Here is a 22,444-nt window from a genome sequence, read left to right as displayed (position 1 = left end):
CCATCGGATGATGCCTGCACACACACCCCAAAAGACCCCCCGAACAGCCCCGCACACACCTGAACAGTCCCGCACACACCCGAACAGTCCCGCACACACCCGAACAGCCCCGCACACACCCGAACAGCCCCGCACACACCCGAACAGTCCCGCACACACCCGAACAGTCCCGCACAGGGCTGTACACATCTGAACAGTCCCGCACACATCCGAACAGCCCGCAGACCCCGCACACACCTGAACAGTCCCACACAGCGCCGCACACATCCGAACAGCCCGCAGACCCCGCCCGCACACACATACACGCACACCGTCACCGCCCACACACTTCCATCCTCCCGAGCTGCAGCGTTTCTCGGACCCACATCCGCAGCAAAACTGCAGATCTTTTTTACATCTGCGGTTTTGCTGCGGATGTGCCAGACTCAATGAAAGTCTAAAGGTGCAGAAACGCTGCAGTTCCGCACAAAAGAAGTGACATGCTGCAGAAAAAAAAAAGCTGCGTTTCGGTGCGGCTTTTTCCGCAGCATGTGCACAACAAGTCTGCGGCACCCATAGACTTACATTGGTTGTCAACTACACTGCGGATTTGATGCAATTGTGTGCGGCAAAAAACGCTGCGGATCTGCAATCAGATCCGCAATGTGTGCACACAGCCTTAGCATTTAGTGAACCTAGCAAAAAAGCACTGCATTTCATTTCATTGCACTTTGAATTTTTTTCACATTTTCTGTTACACGACATGGTAAAACCAATGATGTCGTTCAAAAGTAGAACTTGTCCCGCAAAAGATAAGCCCTCACATGGCCATATTGATGGAAAAATTATGGCTCTGGATAGAAGGGGAGCGATAAACGAAAACAAAAAAGCTCCATGAAACATGGATATGGACATATCTATGGAAATAGACATAGATATATCTGTATCTATCTATCTGTGTGTAATGGAGTGTGGGTTGGACAAATGTAAAAGAGGAGGTTGGACAGAAATGACATCACAAATCTTTTTGAAGATAGAGGAGGGAGGGGTTGGGGTGTGTTTTGGAGTGGATGTGCCAGGTGCAGAGTTACAGGCGAGTGCAATGCATCATGGAACTTGTAGTATTAGAGCACAGTAAAGGTACCTTCACACGAAGCGACGCTGCAGCGATAGCGACAACGATGCCGATCGCTGCAGCGTCGCTGTTTGATCGCTGGGGAGCTGTCACACAGACCGCTCTCCAGCGACCAACGATGCCGAGGTCCCCGGGTAACCAGGGTAAACATCGGGTTGCTAAGCACAGGGCCGCGCTTAGTAACCCGATGTTTACCCTGGTTACCAGCGTAAAAGTAAAAAAAAACAAACAGTACATGCTCACCTGCGCGTCCCCCGGCGTCTGCTTCCTGACACTGACTGAGCTCCGGCCCTAACAGCAGAGCGGTGACGTCACCGCTGTGCTTTCACTTTCACTTTAGGGCCGGAGCTCAGTCAGTGTCAGGAAGCAGACGCTGGGGGACGCATGTAAGTATGTACTGTTTGTTTTTTTTACTTTTACGCTGGTAACCAGGGTAAACATCGGGTTACTAAGCGCGGCCCTGCGCTTAGCAACCCGATGTTTACCCTGGTTACCAGTGTAAAATATCGCTGGTATCGTTGCGTTTGCTTTCAAACACAACGATACACGGCGATCGGACGACCAAATAAAGTTCTGGACTTTATTCAGCGACCAGCGACATCACAGCAGGATCCTGATCGCTGCTGCGTGTCAAACGAAACGATATCGCTAGCGAGGACGCTGCAACGTCACGGATCGCTAGCGATATCGTTTCGTGTGAAGGTACCTTTAGTCAGGAGAAAGGAAGTTGTCGATTAACCCAATGAGAGCTGGATTGAGCACTAAAGATGTGCTGCTACAGCATGATAAAAGGTAATATTGCTAAAATAAACACAGTAGATGTTTTCAGTGGCACATAATAGCAAGATTTATGAAAAAAAAAAAAAAAAAGGTTATAGTAGTGGACAACTTCTTGAAGCATACGCTAACTAACAACTCCATATTTGCCCTTTGATTCCTTCTCCATAGTATAATATAGGTTTATTACCCGGCAATATTCACACAGTGAAACTGCCGCACCCATATCATTCAGAGCAAGGTGTGAAACCAGAGAGCAGAAACCAGCAGCCCAGGAGAGGAGCAGTGACATCGGATAAGACACGGCTGATTTACTGCACAGCACAGGAGGAAATCAGAAACCGCAAATGATGGTGGGTTTTGGTATCACATTTCTGCTGTTTCAGACCAGAGATGGTTCTTCTCGTCACCATGGCCATCAGGTCAACAAATAAGATCATATCGATGGATGTTCATTTAGAAATAAATTATAGAGTATGGGACGTGCTAACGTAAGTACACAGAGGGCTAGGAAAATGCACAACAAGTGTCAGCAGTGGAGATGGAGACTGTGACCACAAGGGTATATAGATCTAATGAGGGCAAAGACTGGGCCGACACCACCCATAATGTCCTCAGACCAGGCGGCTAGAAAAACACTTGTTTCTCCAATGAATTTATCATCGATCGAGTAGATGTGTAGAAACTTTTAGGGTAACCTCACTGCTAAGGTCCTGCCAGGATCACCTATTTCCCCTCCTATCTAGAGGACAAATCAGGATAAACAAAAAGGATGAAACAATGTTTATAGTTTGATTTTTATTTTCTTATGGCAAAAACTTTGCTACAGAATAGTCTGTTAAAAAGCAATGCACGGTGTATTATTTGTATAAAAAAAAAATTAAAAGAAGTATATACATCCTGGGTCACGGGCAGCACAATTTAGAGGATTTTGGCCGACTTCAATTTGCAAAGCAAAAGTCTGTTATCAAAAGGATTTGTGAGTAGTGATGAGATAGTGTGCTCGTTACTCGAGATTTCCGAGCATGCTCGGGTGTTCTCCGTGTATCTGGGGCGTGCTCACGTTTTAGGTTTATGTTCCCGCAGCTGCATGATTTGTGCCTGCTAGACAGCCTGAATACATGTGGAGATCCCCTAACAAACAGGGAATCCCTGCTTGTTATTCAGGCTGTCTAGCAGCCGCAAATCATGCAGCTGCGGGAAAACAAACATAATCTGCCCCAGATGAACATTGATACCAGATCGGTGGGGGTCAGGCGCCCCACGACAGTAATCGCAGATCTGAACAGCACCGCTCCGTCAGCTGTAGAGAAATCGTTTAAGTATTTTTTAATTGAAAGAGGAGGTGTTATGACGCCCAAGAAAAATACCAGATTTTGAATACTGTTTCAATACAGGTTATAACAACATTTTCACACTTTTACAAATATATATTTGCATAAATATATAATTTGTATAAATAATTTGTATATATATAATTTTGATTTATTTTTTCATTTTTCACACAGTCCACTAGGCCTATTATTAGACACCCACCCTCCTGTTGGGCACATGGACATTAGCAGCAATAGACTGATCCCGACCTTACTGAATTGTACTGATATATTTAATGAGAATGCTGTCATTCAGGCAAAGGTAATTGTGCAGTAAGGAGGAGGAGGTGAGCTGTGCCATCTATTGTATACAGAGATGCTACTTGCCATTGCAATCTTGTCTGGATTGATAATGAGACTGCTGAAAATAAATCTGGACCAAACAGGAAGTGAGTCTAATATATAGACTCTCTCCTACCCCTGTCCTCCATACCTTCACTGCACGACACGGACTGCGCCACCGCTTTCTATAACTCGACCCTCACATCAGCCATAGACTCAGTCGCCCCTCTCATGCATGGCACAGTGCGACAAACCAATAGGCAACCTTGGCATAACAATGTCACAAAAAAACTTCGACAAGCATCCAGGGTTGCGGAGCGGCGTTGGAAGAAAACACGCCTGCCAGACGACTTCACTGCCTTCAAACAAGCTACATTTGACTTCAAATCAGCCCTCACCTCTGCTAAACAGACCTATTTCACTAACCTTGTATCTTCACTATCCTACAACCCAAAACAACTATTCAGCACATTTAACTCTCTCCTCCGCCCACCACTGCCACCCCCAACTCCCCTCATCTCCTCCGAGGACTTTGCCACCTACTTCAAAAACAAGAATGACCAAACAAGGCAAACCTTTACTTGTCCACCACCCCAACCACTCCATATACCAGACCTCTGCCCTTCCCTAATAACCTCCCTCTCCAACATCACTGAAGGAGAGCTTACTCGCCTCTTTTCCAAATCACACCTCACCACCTGTGCACTTGACCCCATGCCTTCCCACCTGCTCCCCAACCTCACTAACATGCTCATTCCAGTCCTAACCCATCTCTTCAACCTATCGCTATCTTCTGGTACCTTCCCCTCTGCCTTCAAACATGCCACCATCACACCCATCCTCAAAAAAACTAACCTTGACCCAACTGCTATGCCCAGCTATCGCCCCATATCACTGCTCCCGTTTGCTTCAAAACTCCTTGAGCAGCATGTCCATGGTCAACTTTCCTCCCACCTCTCATCTAACTCTCTCCTTGACAACCTCCAATCTGGCTTCCGCCCCCACCACTCCACCGAAACTGCCCTGACAAAAATTACTAATGACCTAGTCACAGCCAAAGCTAATAGACAGTTCTCCATCCTCCTCCTTCTTGACCTGTCCTCTGCTTTCGACACAGTCGATCACTGCCTACTGCTACAGATTCTTTCTTCCCTTGGCATCAAAGACCTCGCCCTGTCCTGGATTGCCTCATACCTATCCAACCGCACATTTAGCGTTTCCCACTCCCACACTACCTCCTCATCCCGCCCTCTCTCTGTTGGAGTCCCTCAAGGCTCTGTCCTTGGACCCCTACTTTTTTCCATCTATACCCTTGGCCTAGGACAACTCATAAAGTCCCATGGCTTCCAGTACCACCTATATGCGGATGACACTCAGATCTACCTCTCTGGCCCAGATGTCACCTCCCTGCTGTCCAGAATCCCAAAGTGTCTGTCAGCCATATCCTCCTTCTTCACCTCTCGCTTCCTAAAACTCAATGTAGACAAAACCGAATTCATCATCTTTCCCCCACCTCATGTATCCCCCCTACCCAATCTATCTATTATGGTAAACGGCATCACGCTCTCTCCCGCTCCTGAAATCCGCTGCCTCGGGGTAACTCTTGACTCTGCCCTGTCCTTCAAACCTCACGTCCAAGCTCTTGCCACCTCCTGTCGCCTCCAACTCAAAAATATTGCCAGAATCCGTTCCTTTCTCAGCCCACAATCTACCAAAACTCTTGTACATGCCCTCATCATCTCCCGCCTCGACTACTGCAACACCCTCCTTTGTGGCCTCCCCGCTAACTCTCTTGCACCACTCCAGTCTGTCCTCAACTCTGCTGCCCGCCTAATCCACCGCTCTCCTCCCCTGCTTCTCCCCTCTGCAAATCCCTCCACTGGCTCCCAATCCCCCAACGAATCCAGTTCATACTACTAACACTGATCTACAAAGCCATCCACAACCTGTCCCCTCCCTATATCTCTGAACTAATCTCCCACTCTCTTCCCTCACGTAATCTTCGTTCATCCCAAGACCTCCTACTCTCCTCCACACTTATTCGTTCCTCACACAATCGCCTCCAAGATTTCTCCCGAATATCCCCCATCCTCTGGAATTCCATGCCTCAACACGTCCGATTATCCACCACCCTCGGATCCTTCAGACGGAACCTGAAAACCCATCTCTTCAGGAAAGCCTACAGCCTACAATAACCGAGCCGCCGCCTCACCACCGCCAGAGCTGCCGCCTCACCCCTACCTTCTGTCTCTTCCCCACTATCCCATAGAATGTAAGTCTGCAAGGACAGGGTCCTCTCCCCTCTGTACCAGTGTGTCACTGTAAACCTGTTTACTGTAAATGATATCTATAACCCTGTATGTAACCCCTTTCTCATGTACAGCACCATGGAATTAATGGTGCTATATAAATAAATAAATAATAAAAATAATATAGTCTGGGTGAAAAATGCAAGATTTCTGTTTTTTCCTCCACTTTTAAGATTAAACTTAAATTTGATTATGTGTTTAAAAAAAGGGGATCATGTCATATAAAAAACAATAAGTCATTTTCTGATGACATTTCTTTGAAAACTGAACTCCTGTAACCTGGCTACATACCACTAGAGGGCGATGGACAACTAATACATAAACTGCACCGTGAGGGATTGAACGTGTGAACTTCCCTGTAATGGACGACTGCGGATTCTACTCCTTGATTAAATAAATTCAAAATTAGCATCAAAAACAAAACTAAAGGCCAAAACAACTGTTTTCCTTTTTTTAAAGATTGCAGCTGTCTGCTGGAATCGTGCACAATTGCCAGGCTGCTGGTGCTTCACAATTCCAGTCTAACCATTTCACCGCCAGAGTCTTTTGTAATTTCTTAATAATAATAATAATCTTTATTTTTATATAGCGCTAACATATTCCGCAGTGCTTTACAGGTTGCACAGATTATCGTCGCTGTCCCCGTTAGGGCTCACAATCTAAATTCCCTATCAGCATGTCTTTGGAATGTGGGAGGAAACCGGAGTACCCGGAGGAAACCCACACAAACATGGAGAGAACATACAAACTCTTTGCAGATGTTGTCCTTAGTGGGGCTTGAACCCAGGACTCCAGCGCTGCAAGGCTGCTGTGCTATCCACTGCGCCACCGTGCTGCCCAATTTCTTCTAAGTTTTTGTTTTTTGGGGGGTTTTTTTGCTTGATTTTTTATTTATTTATTTTTTTTTTTTTAAACTGTGGCAAACTGGTTATAAAAGGTCAGACACATATACTTATACATAGGTATGAGATACTAATATAATGCACTAACAGAACATACTCACTTCCGCAGTAATGGAGTTTTTTTTTTTTTTTTTTTGCAATATTCCTGCCCCCTCCCAGGAACATGGCTGCTGGTTGAGGACCCTGTGACTGAACCAGTCTGCCCAGTCTGGACATGGTGATCCCCGCTAGGATGGTGACAGTAAGACCTGTGAATCTGTCTCCAGAAGTTCGGGTATATGGGGGAGTCAGAGGAGAAGTCCCCTACAGTCGCTAAGAAGCAGCGGCTCCTGATGTGGTGGAGCTGGGCCGTCATGTATCACACCTCAAGATCGATTATGTGACCTCTGAAAAAGGGAAAAGTAAAGCAGGAGTAATCATCAGGCTGACGCGGACACTAAAAGGTTCTTGCAGGATGAGACAACCCCTTTGGAAATGATGGGAACAGGACCTGTCGGGTGCAGAATACCACTCCTACGTACAGTACGTATATTTAGAACAAAAGGCTTTACTTTATGATGAGCATATCAATAACCAAAGTGGTGGAAATTATAGCGATGAGATCATACACTTCCAGGTTTAGAAAACTGCAGCCACGGCCGGACAGATTCTCACAATTACGTGTCCAGTTACTCAGTCACTACACAAGGGTTATATTTGCAAAGCAAAACGGAGGATGACGATGTTAGACGTATAATGGTCCATTGTGTACCGCCTCTGAATAACATGCAAACCGAAGCCATGACCCGGCTGAATTTCAAAGCTCCATGAAGGATCACAACGGAGGTCAGGTAATTCCTGTACAGCTTCAGACACAGGCTGGGTGTGAAGGCAAACAAGATGGCTGGGAAGCCGAGAGCAAATAAATCAAAGCCCTGTCGCAAATTAAACAAATTGTAGAACCTACACCCGCCCAGGCCCAAACCTGTTCAGGCCCACACCTGCCAAGCCCACACCCGCCAAAGCCCAACACCCGCCCAAGCACCCACCTGTCCAAGCCCAACACCCGCCCAAGCCCACACCTGCCCAGCTGATCAGTGGGCGTACCAGGTGTATGACCCCCAACTACAAGGTGTATGATCCCCCTCCAAGACCCAAGAAACAGATTTTGATTACCTATTCATAGAGTCTGTTTACACGAACCAACCAGTAGCACGATACAAGTGCAATTAGTAAACTTAACGATCGGCGGTCGATTGAATGCCTGTTTACACAAGCCAACCAAAGTAAACAATGTGCTCTGAGCGATCTGTAGTAGAGACTGTTCAGTACACATAGGATGCCGTAGTTCTCGGCAGAGCGAATCTCGTTTATGCAGGACAATGTGCTGCCGAAAACGATGATCACAAAAGATCATTGCACCTGCTGAAAGAGCGTTTTGCTTGCTCATCGGATGATCGGAAGCCTGTTTACGTGACGTTTTAACAGCACTCATTTACGATTATCTTGCGGTGTAAATGCCCCTTAAAGGGAATCTGTCAGCAGGTTTTTGCCAACTCATCTGAGAGTGGCATGATGTAGGCAAAGAGACACTGAATCCAAAAATGAATCACTTAGCTTACTGGGTGCAGTCGTTCTAACACAGTTTTTAAATTTTGCAATGCAGCAGAACTAAGAAAGCTGCCCTCGCCCCCACCAGGCTCTCTATGTATATCTATAGACAGTGAGCTGCCCATCACAGAAGGAGGCGGAGTTGGATTTCCAAGCAAACTCCAGATCGTCACATCAATGATAATCACCAGGCGATAAAACCTTCAGTGTAAATAAGCAATAGCACACAGCCGAACATGTGACACGTTGTTTTTTTTGTTTTTTTAACCCCTACCTCATGCTGTTCACAGATTACATAGCAAAATCCTGCTGACAGATTCCCTTTAAGAATAGATCATCAATACCAGAAGCCTGGAAAATCCCTTGAAGGCTAATAATAATAAAGCTGACATTACTATGGACCTCCAAGCCCCAGGTTTTCTGCTAGCACATCAAGCTGGCATTTCATTTTCAGGATATGCTGTTACTTTTTTTTTTTTTGCAGCAGCAGTTGGTTTGTTCCCTGTTAAAGAAATCCTTTTACTAGCATTATATAGTGGTGCAGTATGCAAAAAGGACGCAAGCCAGAGATTATACAGTATGTAAATGCTCAGCGAGTAGCTAAATAACAACCTAAGCTACATCTCATTAGGTCACGCAGGTAGCACCGGTAGTCCTTGCTGATTCATGCCATCCGCTGGCATCATGCCACAGGAATAAGATATCCGTGGGGGTTACAAGTTAAAACAGGAAATTACAGTGTATTTACTGAGGATTTACATAACATACAAAAGACATAGGGTACCGTCACACATTGAAATTTTCATCGCTGCGACGGCACGATTCGTGACGTCGCAGCGTCGTATAATCATCGCTCCAGCGTCGTAGACTGCGGTCACACGTTGCAATCACGGCGCTGGAGCGATGCCGAAGTCCCCGGGTAACCAGGGTAAACATCGGGTAACTAAGCGCAGGGCCGCGCTTAGTAACCCGATGTTTACCCTGGTTACCAGCGTAAACGTAAAAGAACAAACCGTACATACTCACCCGTCGGTGTCCTTCAGGTCCCTTGCCGTCTGCTTCCTGCTCTGAGTGCAGCCGTACAGTGAGAGCAGAGCGCAGCACCGCTGTGATCTGCTCTCACTTTCCGGCCGGCACTCAGAGCAGGAAGCAGACGGCAAGGGACCTGAAGGACACCGACGGGTGAGTATGTACGGTTTGTTTTTTTACGTTTACGCTTGTAACCAGGGTAAACATCGGATTACTAAGCGCGGCCCTGCGCTTAGTTACCCAATGTTTACCCTGGTTACAAGCGAAGCCATCGCTGGATCGCTGTCACACACAACGATCCAGCGATGTCAGCGGGTGATCAAGCGACGAAAGAAAGTTCCAAACGATCTGCTACGACGTACGATTCTCAGCAGGGTGTCTGATCGCAGTAGCGTGTCAGACACAGCGATATCGTAACGATATCGCTAGAACGTCACAAATCGTAACGTCGTAGCGATGGAAATTTCAATGTGTGACGGTACCCTTAGACATGGATATTCCTGCAGTATTTACCTCCTTTATCTGCCGTAAGGCCTCACAGCATCATTGGACAAGCAGCTAACAGCGAGGTAGGTTATGGTGGGCGAGACACTACTATTCATGGACCCCACTCACAGAGTTACGACAGCTGCAGAGATTTGCAGACCCCTTTACACGCAGCTTTGTTCACATGCAAACCCAAAAAATGCTCTTTTGTGCCGAGCTCAAAGCAATAAAAGAAGCTGCAGAACCCATGATCAGAGGGGATAACCGCCAATTAGGTCACCTGACATCAATAACGCTGAAATAGGTGCATGCGCGGTACAAGAGGAATACAAGACCGGCCCGTAACCAGGACGCCAGGGATGACGCTACATTCGATCTTGTAAAAAGTATCATGGCTATTTGAATGGATCATCATCAGAAGGGGGCGGCATCAGAGATGGACAAGTGACCTGAGGAGCATTTCTGAAAACAATACACTTTATGGGAATGTAAAGCCTCTTTCACACTTCTGTTTTTTACAATCAGTCACAATCCGTCAAAATGTTGAAAAGACGGATCCTGTGCAGATTGTAAAAAATGGGTGCACTGGTTTTTTGACGGATCCATCGAGGCTATGCGCACACGTTGTGAATGTGTCTTCGCCGCGAAAAGGCATACACAACACAACCCCATGTTAAAAATAATTTTAAAAAAATAAAAAAATCGTGATATTCTTACCTTCCGGCGTCCCCCGCAGCCTTCCCGACGCTGCAAGCAGCTCCCGTTCCCACTGATGCCTTGCGAGACAATGAACTGTGATGACGTGCGGTCTCGACCATAGGCTTCCATTACAGCCAACGATGGACAGCGCAGGATCCGTCACTGGGTGATTCTCCGACGTACACAAAAAACGTTCCTGTGCGTTGTCTCCGCCCAACGGACAGCAATTTTACTAGGGATCCAGGGCACGACGGAAGAAACGTGAGGCCATCCGTCACAATCCGTCGCTAATACAAGTCTATGAGAAAAAAACGGATCCAGCAGAAACATTTGCTGGATCTGTATTTTTTCACAAAACGACGGATTTTGACGGAAACAAAAAGATGGAAATGTGAAAGAGGCTTAAGTTAGAAAGAACGATAAACATTCAGAGGAAATTTGGGCAGGTTGAAAAATTATTTTTCTTTTGTCTTTGAAAAACTTTTTAATATGAAATAAAAGAAGGAAAAAAGCAAGTGGTTGATGCCAGGCACAAAGCACTTATGCTCTCGTTTACCTCTCTTCGATCCTGTTCTTGTCCATTAGGGGTTGTTTAATCCACTGGTTCACCAACCTTTGCCCCTGAGCAGTTTTACACTTATTTAACAATCCGGACAGTGACTGCGTTCCAGTAGTGTCTTCAGCCGAACCCTGAGAGAAATAGAAGAAAATATAACTACAGATGATCCATCATTGAAGGCTATAGGAGATGAAGTCTCCGAGTGGCATCGTTTTAATTAATCAAGTTCTCGTCCAGTCGGCTGATTCTTGAGCATTTTAGGACTGTAAGACAATGGCCACAAGTCCTACTGACAAAAGGATTTATGTCCATACTCGCTCGTTTCACTAGAATCTTGCAGTGTAAACCTGACAAAGGAGCATAAGGATTTTGTGCTGCACAGACCATCGTTCTCTCTGTGGCAAGTCAAAAATATCCTTATAGGATTTGTACATGACCTGCTGGGGACCTACCGCAATAAAAATGCTGTGGACGGCAGTAAAACCGCATATTGCTGCAGATAGGTGCAATTAAAAAGCACTCCTGTCAAAGATTTTCTCCTCATACTATACTGCAGTCATCATATTATACAGCACTGTGTACTTACAATTGCTCATTCGCCTTTCTACCCAGCTAATTCTTCTCTTTTCCATTGGGTCTATGATATAACTTGATTAAAAGCTGACTAGCTGAATCCTTCTAAGCTCTATGTAGAAACAGGAGGTCAATTTTCTCTGTGTGAGTCACTGCAAAAGTCCATGGGGGGGTGTTGAAGAGGGGAATGATTCATGCAGGCAACAGATACTTCCTGCTTTTACATAGAGCAAAGAAAAGATGAATTAGCTGGGTAGAAAGGCAAAATGAGCAATTGTAAGTACACAGTGATATACAATATGATGATTGCAATATATTAAGAGGATGAAAACGATGATGGGAGGAGGAGGAGTGTTTCTTTTAGTCACACATAAGTTGACATTAGGCAGTGTGGATTAATTTACACTAATTTACACCGTGGATTTTTTTTTCGTGGAATGTGCTTGAGATTTCTTCACATCTCATTTATAACACTGCTACTGCAATACAAGGCAGATTTTGTATATGCAAATCTGCAGTGTAAAATCGCTGTGTGGGAACACATACTTACATCCCCCTCCAACGTTGGATAAGCTCCAGCGCTCAGCTGAAAGCGAAACAGATCACCAAGAAAAATCACCAAGTTATTCAGTTATAGCCAGTCAGACTAGGTCCTAACTGCTAGATCGATGAGGGTCCGACCACTAGGACCCCCACCCATCATCCCATGTGTCCTCTAAAGAGCAACTTAAGTCCATTTAACCCCTTCCCGACCTTTGACGCATACGCTGCGTCATGAAAGTCTGTGCCTTCCCGACCTGTGACGCAGCGTATGCGTCATGGAGGGATCGCGTCCCTGCAGATCGGGTGAAGGGGTTAACTCCCATTTTACCCGATCTGCAGAGACAGGGGGAGTGGTGCTTCAGCCCAGGGGGGGTGGCTTCACCCCCCCGTGGCTACGATCGCTCTGATTGGCTGTTGAAAGTGAAACTGCCAATCAGAGCGATTTGTAATATTTCACCTAAAAAACTGGTGAAATATTACAATCCAGCCATGGCCGATGCTGCAATATCATCGGCCATGGCTGGAAATACTAAAGTGACCCCCCCCCACACCCACCGATCGCCCCCCCAGTCCTCCGTTATGGGGTCCGGTCCTCTCCGTCCGCCTGCCGGCTCCCCCGTCCTCCTGTCCGCTCCCTCCTTGCTCAGATCCCCCCCCCCCCCCTGTGCTCCGATCACCCCCCCTGTGCTCCGATCCACCCCCCCACCACCCCTTCATACTTACCGATCCTCCCGGTGTCCGGCCGTCTCCTCGCTGGGCGCCGCCATCTTGGAAAATGGCGGGCGCATGCTCAGTGCGCCCGCCGAATCTGCCAGTCGGCAGATTCCTTACAAGTACATTTTGATCGCTGTGGTAGGTTCTATCACAGCGATCAAAATAAAAAAAATAATAAATAACCCCCCCCCCTTTATCACCCCCATAGGGACAATAATAAAATAAATAATTTTTTTTTTTTTTTCCCCACTAGGGTTAGGGTTAGAACTAGGGTTAGAACTAGGGGTAGGGTTAGGGGTAGGGTTAGGGTTACGGGTAGGGTTAGGGGTAGGGTTATGGCATGTGCACACAGAGCGGATCGGCCGCGGATCGGCCGCGGATCCGCAGCGCATCGGCCGCGGATCCGCAGCGCATCGGCCGCGGATCCGCAGCGGATCGGCAGCGGATCCGCAGCGGATTGGCCGCGGATCCGCAGCGGATCCGCAGCGTATCCGCAGCGGATCGGCCACGGATCCGCAGCGGATCGGCAGCGGATTGGCCGCGGATCCGCAGCGGATTGGCAGCGTATCCGCAGCGGATTGGCCGCGGATCGGTAGCGGATTGGCCGCGGCTCCGCAGCGGATTGGCAGCGGATCCGCAGCGGATTGGCCGCGGATCCGCAGCGGATTGGCAGCGGATCCGCAGCGGATCGGTAGCGGATTGGCCGCGGATCCGCAGCGGATTGGCCGCTGCGAATTCGAAGCAGTTTTCCATCAGGTTTACAGTACCATGTACACCTAAGGAAAACCAAATCCGCTGTGCCCATGGTGCGGAAAATTCCGTGCAGAAACGCTGCGTTGTATTTTCCGCAGCATGTCAATTCTTTGTGCGGATTCCGCAGCGTTTTACACCTGTTCCTCAATAGGAATCCGCAGGTGAAATCCGCACAAAAAAACACTGGAAATCTGCTGTAAATCCGCAGGTAAAACGCAGTGCCTTTTACCTGCAGATTTTTCAAAAATCGTGCGGAAAAATCTCACACGAATCCGCAACGTGGGCACATAGCCTTAGGGTTAGGGTTGGAATTAGAGTTAGGGTTGGAATTAGGGCTAGGGTTTGAAATAGGGTTAAGATTAGGCTTGTGGTTAGGGTTACGGATAGGGTTAGGAGTGTGTTGGGGTTACAGTTGTGGTTAGGGTTGGGATTAGGGTTACGGTTGGGATTAGGGTTAGGATTAGGGTTGGAATTAGGGTTACGGGTGTGTTGCGGTTAGGGTTGTGGTTAGGGGTGTGTCGGGGTTAGGGTTGTGATTAGGGTTATGGCTACAGTTGGGATTAGGATTAGGGGTGTGTTGGGGTTAGTGTTGAAGTTAGAATTGAGGGGTTTCCACTGTTTAGGCACATCAGGGGTCTCCAAACGCAACATGGCGCCACCATTGATTCCAGCCAATCTTGCGTTCAAAAAGTCAAATGGTGCTCCCGCCCTTCCAAGCCCCGACGTGCGCCCAAACAGTGGTTTACCCCCACATTTGGGGTACCAGCGTACTCAGGACAAACTGGGCAACAACTGTTGGGGTCCAATTTCTCCTGTTACCCTTGCAAAAATAAAAAATTACTTGCTAAAACATAATTTTTGAGGAAAGAACAATTATTTTTTATTTTCACGGCTCTGCGTTATAAACTTCTGTGAAGCACTTGGGGGTTGAACGTGCTCACCACACATCTAGATAAGTTCCTTGGGGGGTCTAGTTTCCAAAATGGGGTCACTTGTGGGGTGTTTCTACTGTTTAGGCACATCAGGGGCTCTGCAAATGCAATGTGACGCCCGCAGACCATTCCATCAAAGTCTGCATTTCAAATGTCACTACTTCCCTTCCGAGCCCTGACGTGCGCCCAAACAGTGGTTTACCCCCACATGTGGGGTATCAGCGTACTCACAACAAACTGGGCAACAAATATTGGGGTCCAAATTCTCCTGTTACCCTTGTGAAAATAAAAAATTGCTTGCTAAAACATCTTTTTTGAGGAAAGAAAAATGATTTTTTATTTTCACGGCTCTGCGTTATAAACTTCTGTGAAGCACTTGGGGGTTGAACGTGCTCACCACACATCTAGATAAGTTCCTTGGGGGGTCTAGTTTCCAAAATGGGGTCACTTGTGGGGGGTTTCTACTGTTTAGGCATATCAGGGGCTCTGCAAACGTAACATGATGCCCGCAGACCATTCCATCAAAGTCTGCATTCCAAAACGTCACTACTTCCCTTCCGAACCCCGACGTGTGCCAAAACAGTGGTTTACCCCCACATATGGGGTATCAGCGTACTCAGGAGAAACTGGACAACAACCTTTGGGGTCCAATTTCTCCTGTTACTCTTGCAAAAATAAAAAAATTCTGGGCTAAAAAAATATTTTTGAGGAAAGGAAACACATTTTTTATTTTCACGGCTCTGCGTTATAAACTTCTGTGAAGCACTTGGGGGTTCAAAGTGCTCACCACACATCTAGATTAGTTCCTTGGGAGGTCTAGTTTCCAATATGGGGTCACTTGTGCGGGAGCTCCAATGTTTAGGCACACAGGGGCTCTCCAAACGCGACATGGTGTCCGCTAATGATTGGAGCTAATTTTCCATTCAAAAAGCCAAATGGCGTGCCTTCCCTTCCGAGCCCTGCCGTGCGCCCAAACAGTGGTTTACCCCCACATATGGGGTATCATCGTACTCAGGACAAACTGGACAACAACATTTGGGATCCAATTTCTCCTATTACCCTTGGGAAAATAAAAAATTCTGGGCTAAAAATCATTTTTGAGGAAAGAAAAATTATTTTTTTATTTTCACGGCTCTGCGTTATAAACTTCTGTGAAGCACCTGGGGGTTATAAGTGCTCACTATGCATCTAGATAAGTTCCTTGGGGGGTCTAGTTTCCAAAATGTGGTCACTTGTAGGGGAGCTCCAATGTTTAGGCACACAGGGGCTCTCCAAACGCGACATGGTGTCCACTAACGATTGGAGCTAATTTTCCATTCAAAAAGTCAAATGGCACGCCTCCCCTTCCGAGCCTTGCCGTGCACCCAAACAGTGGTTTACCCCCACATATGAGGTATCGGCATACTCAGGAGAAATTGCCCAACAAATTTTAGGATCCATTTTATCCTGTTGCCCATGTGAAAATGAAAGAATTGAGGCTAAAAGAAATTTTGTGTGGAAAAAAAGTACTTTTTCATTTTTGCGGATCAATTTGTGAAGCACCTGGGGGTTTAAAGTGCTCACTATGCCTCTAGATGAGTTCCTTGGGGGGTCTAGTTTCCAAAATGGGGTCACTTGTGGAGGAGCTCCAATGTTTAGGCACACAGGGGCTTTCCAAACGCGACATGGTGTCCGCTAACGATGGAGATAATTTTTCATTCAAAAAGTCAAATGGCGCTCCTTCCCTTCCGAGCCTTACCATGTGCCCAAACAGTGGTTTACCCCCACATGTGAGGTATTGGTGTACTCAGGAGAAATTGCCCAACAAAATTTAGGATCCATTTTATCCTGTTGCCCATGTGAAAATGAAAAAATTGAGGCTAAAATAATTTTTTTGTGAAAAAAAAGTACTTTTTCATTTTTACGGATCAATTTGTGAAGCACCTGGGGGTTTAAAGTGCTCACTATGCTTCTAGATAAGTTCCTTGGGGGGTCTAGTTTCCAAAATGGGGTCACTTGTGGGGGAGCTCCAATGTTTAGGCACACGGGGGCTCTCCAAACGTTACATGGTGTCCGCTAAAGATTGGAGCCAATTTTTCATTCAAAAAGTCAAATGGCGCTCCTTCCCTTCCGAGCCCTGCCGTTCTCCCAAACAGTGGTTTACCCCCACATATGAGGTATCAGCGTACTCAGGACAAATTGGACAACAACGTCCGTGGTCCAGTTTCTCCTTTTACCGCTGGGAAAATAAAAAAATTGTTGCTAAAAGATCATTTTTGTGACTAAAAAGTTAAATGTTCATTTTTTACTTCCATGTTGCTTCTGCTGCTGTGAAACACCTGAAGGGTTAATAAACTTCTTGAATGTGGTTTTGAGCACCTTGAGGGGTGCAGTTTTTAGAATGGTGTCACTTTTGGGTATTTTCAGCCATATAGAACCCTCAAAATGACTTCAAATGTGAGGTGGTCCCTAAAAAAAATGGTTTTGTAAATTTTGTTGTAAAAATGAGAAATCACTGGTCAAATTTTAACCCTTATAACTTCCTAGCAAAAAAAAAAATTGTTTCCAAAATTGTGCTGATGTAAAGTAGACATGTGGGAAACGTTATTTATTAACTATTTTGTGTCACATAACTCTCTGGTTTAACAGAATAAAAATTCAAAATGTGAAAATTGCGAAATTTTCAAATTTTTTGCCAAATTTCCGTTTTTTTCACAAATAAACTCAGAAATTATCGACCTAAATTTACCACTAACATGAAGCCCAATATGTCACGAAAAAACAATCTCAGAATCGCTAGGATCCGTTGAAGCGTTCCTGAGTTATTACCTCATAAAGGGACACTGGTCAGAATTTCAAAAAACGGCAAGGTCATTAAGGCCAAAATAGGCTGGGTCATGAAGGGGTTAAAGACATAATGGGCACAAAACACATGGACAGTTTTCTCCTGTCCACTTTATTTCTAGACATTGTGTACCTTTCAGAAATGGAGTTTCCCTTTATTACCTACTGAAGTCTCTGTACTGTACCGAGTGCCGGGAACTTACACAACAGATGAAGAACTATGAATATTTTATGGAGAGTTTATGCAACACAGAACAAACATATGAAATCAGTCATTCGGTCGCAAGCAATTTGCATATTGTCGGCAGCTCATCCTCTGTTTACTTTGGAAGAGGTGCTGCCGACGACTATTGTTAGGCCGATATAAATAGTGTGTTCAGCCTATAATCATCGTCTGATCACTGCTAATAAACAGGGAGGAGAGGCCTTATGAGCATTTATGTGGCAGAGGGTGCAAGTAAAATAAGCAAAGCAATATGTAATAACAGGATAATGACTACAGCCCAGCCAGGCTCGCTCAGGGTACACCCCTGAAAAGCACTTTGTGACCCAGTTTGAAGAAAAATACTGAGTTTTAGTGTCTTCAGCAAATAGAAGTGTGAGAAAGTATCTTTCCAGAGCTAGGCTAACTAGACAGACATTCATGTTGGGTATCATGCAGAGCGATACAATCCATAAAGGGGGTTTCACACAACTGTAAATTGCATTTTAACAAAAAATGCAATGCGAAAAAAAAAACAAAAAACTTTGCAATGGAGCTTGCAATGTAAGCCCTGCTCTGAAGCAGACATGTACCTGGATCTGACAAATTAAAGCTGCACTCTAACCCTATAGCATGCAAACATGGGATACATGAAATTGGAATTGTATTCCTGCTTTTGAAAAATAAGTTAAAATGAACATACTGAGCACATCAATTGGCCAATTCATGTATGCCCAACGGCCATTGACACGGCCACCTTGTCCTTGCCCAGGAGAGGTACCATATTAGGTTGGGTTCCCTGCAAAGAATGTCGCCTTGTCGATGGCTGCTGGGCACACATGAATTGGCCAATTCATGTGCTAAGTATCTTCATTTTAACCTATTTCCTAGAACAGGAATGCAATTCCAATTACATATATTGCATGTTTGAATACTAAAGCACTACAGAGTTCAGCTTTAAAAGGAATCTGTCACCACATTTGATCTAAACTATTAAAATTGGCAAACACGCTACAGAATGCTGAAAAAGAGTCATCCCTGTGTGTCTCATATCAGATGCCTTGTTGCTGAGAAATCATCTATTATCACTTTATATAAATGACCTTTTCCAGACACTGGAAAAGCCCCAGAGGCAAAGCATTGGAAACCACTCGGCTCAGACCTGCATCTCAATCAGTCATGTCAACCATTCAGCAGCATGCGGAGAGACAGAGCAGCGGTGCGCTCCTCATCATGGGTACAATGCTAGAACTGGATGGTTATAGAAGAGCTCCACCATTATTGCACCGCTCTCTTTTGCCCAGAAAGCTGCTGAGAATCACCAGCTCTCACTGACAGACTTGAGCTGGGAATGATTTTTCATTGACCCCTGGATGAATGTATATTCCTGGAAGTTTTGCTGGATGAACTCATCGTGATCAGCAGATAGTGATGACGGCTGTCCCAATAAAGGAGCCCTCTGTAATATACTATCAGTATACCTCACAGTGACTTTATACGATCCAAAGAGTGAAGTGCTAGAGAAGGGGTGAGGTCCACAGAACTGGTGCCACCGGGTCACCTCTCTTAGGAATAAAAGCTGGTGTCAGATTTGCTGCTACTGGTGACAATTCCACTTTTCCATTGAATTCGTTATCTAATTTTTTCCAGCATTTTAGCTCAGGTCAGAGATACTGACAGTAGACCTCACACGTCCGGTCTGGTTTCTGCATTCCCTCCTATAACCATAGAGGAGCGTGATCTCCAAGGAAGGTGAATGCCTTTTTTCACCATTATCCCTCTCCTGCCCTTATCATTTAGGAGGGGCTGGAGCCATGTCTGAACATGTGTGCAATTACACGCCGGATAACAAACGAGAAAAACAATCATCAAGAAATGTGGATTAAAACTGCACATTCAGAGAAAAGTCCCAGACAAGCCCTGGAAATAAGCGGAGGCGTCTAGGAGCTGCTGATCTCCTCTTGCATGCACCGGCCGGATAATGTTGGATCGTCAGTGATGACATCTCGCGGAGGAGTTTGCGCAGCTTCAGGTTTAGCTTCTTTATTCCATTTCTGACTACAGGATACATTTTCCTTATCTGCAGGCAACATGGCAATATTCCATGCCCTGCAACCTGGTTACACCACATTAAAGAGCACAGTATTACACATCACCTGACAAAGGTGGGGGCAGAACGATAACTCATTCAATGCTTCTGTTGCAAGATTCAAACCTGGTGCAACGGTAAAAAGAAAAAAACCCTCAAAGAATAGATTCTTCCTGTAAGATCTTGCCTTGTACGAGAGGAAGAGAAGGGCCGGCATTCCTGATGTAAGAATACACCTTTGCCTCAATACCTCCCACATAATAGCCAGGCCTGACAGGACTTGTGTTGGAGACTGGTGTGAGATGAAAGCCTTGTTGTATCTGGGTGCTGCCTACACTCACAAACTATGCTCCAAAAGCAACATATCCCTGCAGAAGAGCGACACCACGCAAAATAGAAAGAGCGGCAGAATCAGTGGAGCTCGGGCATATATAAAGGGAAACTGCCAGATGATTGATGCTGGCTGCACTATGGCCGCCAGGCACGTTTCAGAGGAAGTACACTGTGAAGATTGGGTCGGCGGCACTGGCCGGGGTCTCACTTGCACTGTGCAGAGGATTGACAAGGCGATTCCTATGCACACACGAGGAAGAGACCTGTCAATCACCTGCAGCGGTGCTGTCAGTCAGTGGCGGAGCATGCTTACCGCTGCCGCTATCAGTGCAGTGAGTAGGGACTACAACTGCCAGCGGCGCCCGTGAGGAATAAAACTCATTTTCTTAATGGTGAAACTTTTTCAGTACTGCGTCCAGGCACCTTCATAACGCTATTAACCTTATATCTGCAGCTTAGGCTACTTTCATACTTGCGTTTTTAGCAATCCGTCGTTTTGGACAAAAAACGGGTCCTGCAAATGTGCTCGCAGGATGCGTTTTTTGCCCATAGACTTGTATTAGAGAAGGATCGTGACGGATGGCCACACGTCGCGTCTGTTGTGTTTTGGCGGACCGTCGTCACAAAAAAACGTTCAATGTAACATTATTTTGACCGTCGCGTCTGCCATTTTCTACCGCGCATGCGCGGCCGGAACTCCGCCCCCTCCTCCCCGGACTTCAGAATGGGCAGCAGATGCGTTGAAAAACTGTATCCGCTGCCCACGTCGTGCACAAATTTCACGTGCATCGGCCCGACGCATAGCGATGGACCCGTACCGACGCAAGTGTGAAAGTAGCCTAAAAGCATTATGGGACCTGACAGATTCCTTTAATAATAGCGGAGGGTTTGCAACACTTGTATCCATTATAACCAAGCCTCTCAGGTCAGGCTGATGCATTTACCTCCTCTGACACACTGTAGCAAACTATCAGCAGTGAGATTTGTGCAGCTCCTGTATTTGGTTTGCCTTGCCCTGAGTAGCAAATACCACATCTAGATATTTTTCTGCATCATATTGAAGAATGGTATCGGAACTAGAGGCAGGATTTTATAGCGCACGAGGAGCTGAGCACATTGATATACATTTTAGTGGGAAAAGTGTCAGTAAATCTTGCATTTCATTCACTGAAATCCCTGGTGTAAGTATCCATGAGCCCAGTGGGGCGTCCTACTCAGTGACTGACAGTCTTCCCTGAATGACTGCTTGCAGAGATAGCCATCAATTAGAGGTGAGTGCATAAATTCAAGCGGACCGAAACTCCTCAAATTTTACAAAAATCCACATTTGCCATAGTTTGCTTGCGCACGGATTCAGCAAGACGATAACCACCATTTTCCTGTAGAGTAAAAGGACCATGAAAAGGTTAAAAAAAAAAGTTAAAAAAGATCCTTACACTCTCCTTGCCACTCAGCTCTCCGGTCCCTCATGCATCTTCAAACCCTTGCGTCTTCTGATCGCTGATGCGGTTCTGCGCATGCGCGCACGTGAGATCTCGTGACACCATAACCGGACGCATTCCTCTCAGGTCACATCAGCTCTCATGGAGGTGATAAGGAAATATGAAAAAGGACTGGATGTACGACGGGGAGGAGTAAGTAAGAGTCCAAGGATTTTCTTTCATTTCACGTTCATTATGCTCTGGGGTCTTTAGAAACCCCAGAACAGAATAAGGGACAATAAATTTAGTTATTCTCCTCAAATCAAACCTCCTGGGAAAAATCTCTACCGTCAATCACTGACTAGGACCATCCACATACAAAAAGCTGGGATTTTAATGAATAAATTACAAGTTATACTAAATCTTTTCCAACAAACCTATAAAATATTCTACTGGTTGCGCCTTCTCTATACAATGTTGTCCTTAGATCAGAGTGCAGTACAATATGACCAGATCCTTTTGAAGATAGTGAGGAATTAACACTAAATTTATAATAAACTAGCTGTACTTCTCGGCGTCGCCCGGGTTAATAACTGCTGTTAGCAAAATACAATGTGTTAACAAAAATTTATTCTGCACACAAAAACCACAAAACAAATAGATAGAAATGTAATTATTAAAAGGTAAAAACTAAGCTAATAGAAGCATTTCACAACATATATTTCAACACCAGAGATACTCCACACAGATTTAACTAAATTGTCCAAGTAATGTGAAGTAATTATTCGAGAGCCTTTTGATAAACGACATTCTTAGTTTTTCCTTCAGGTGCAAAGACGAACAGATTTTTTTGGGTTCCAACTCTTGAACAGGCCACATAAAGTTGACCATGAGAAAAGCATGGAGATTGTAAATCGATTCCAACTACTTTCAAGGACGGT

The 22,444-nt window shown here is 45.7% G+C and overlaps 1 protein-coding gene across 2 annotated transcripts in view; it reads right to left on the bottom strand.

Annotated features, from left to right (window-relative positions):
• Positions 1-22,444, bottom strand: part of MSH2 (mutS homolog 2) — a 200,110-nt gene that overhangs the window by 151,929 nt on the left and 25,737 nt on the right. Inside the window, exons 1-2 of one of the 2 annotated variants that reach the window (XM_077282436.1) lie at positions 19,142-19,651; positions 11,118-11,251 (exon numbers count right to left, since the gene is read on the bottom strand). In XM_077282436.1, the coding sequence (XP_077138551.1) occupies positions 11,118-11,143 (26 nt within the window). In that variant the 5' untranslated portion in view covers positions 11,144-11,251; positions 19,142-19,651. Of the gene's footprint in view, positions 1-11,117; positions 11,252-19,141; positions 19,652-22,444 lie in introns of those variants that run through there. The other variant, XM_077282435.1, reaches the window with a different exon arrangement.

Source organism: Ranitomeya variabilis, chromosome 2 (assembly GCF_051348905.1).
Source record: "Ranitomeya variabilis isolate aRanVar5 chromosome 2, aRanVar5.hap1, whole genome shotgun sequence".
Taxonomy (NCBI): domain Eukaryota; kingdom Metazoa; phylum Chordata; class Amphibia; order Anura; family Dendrobatidae; genus Ranitomeya; species Ranitomeya variabilis.
This window is presented reverse-complemented; position numbering and strand designations above follow the sequence as displayed.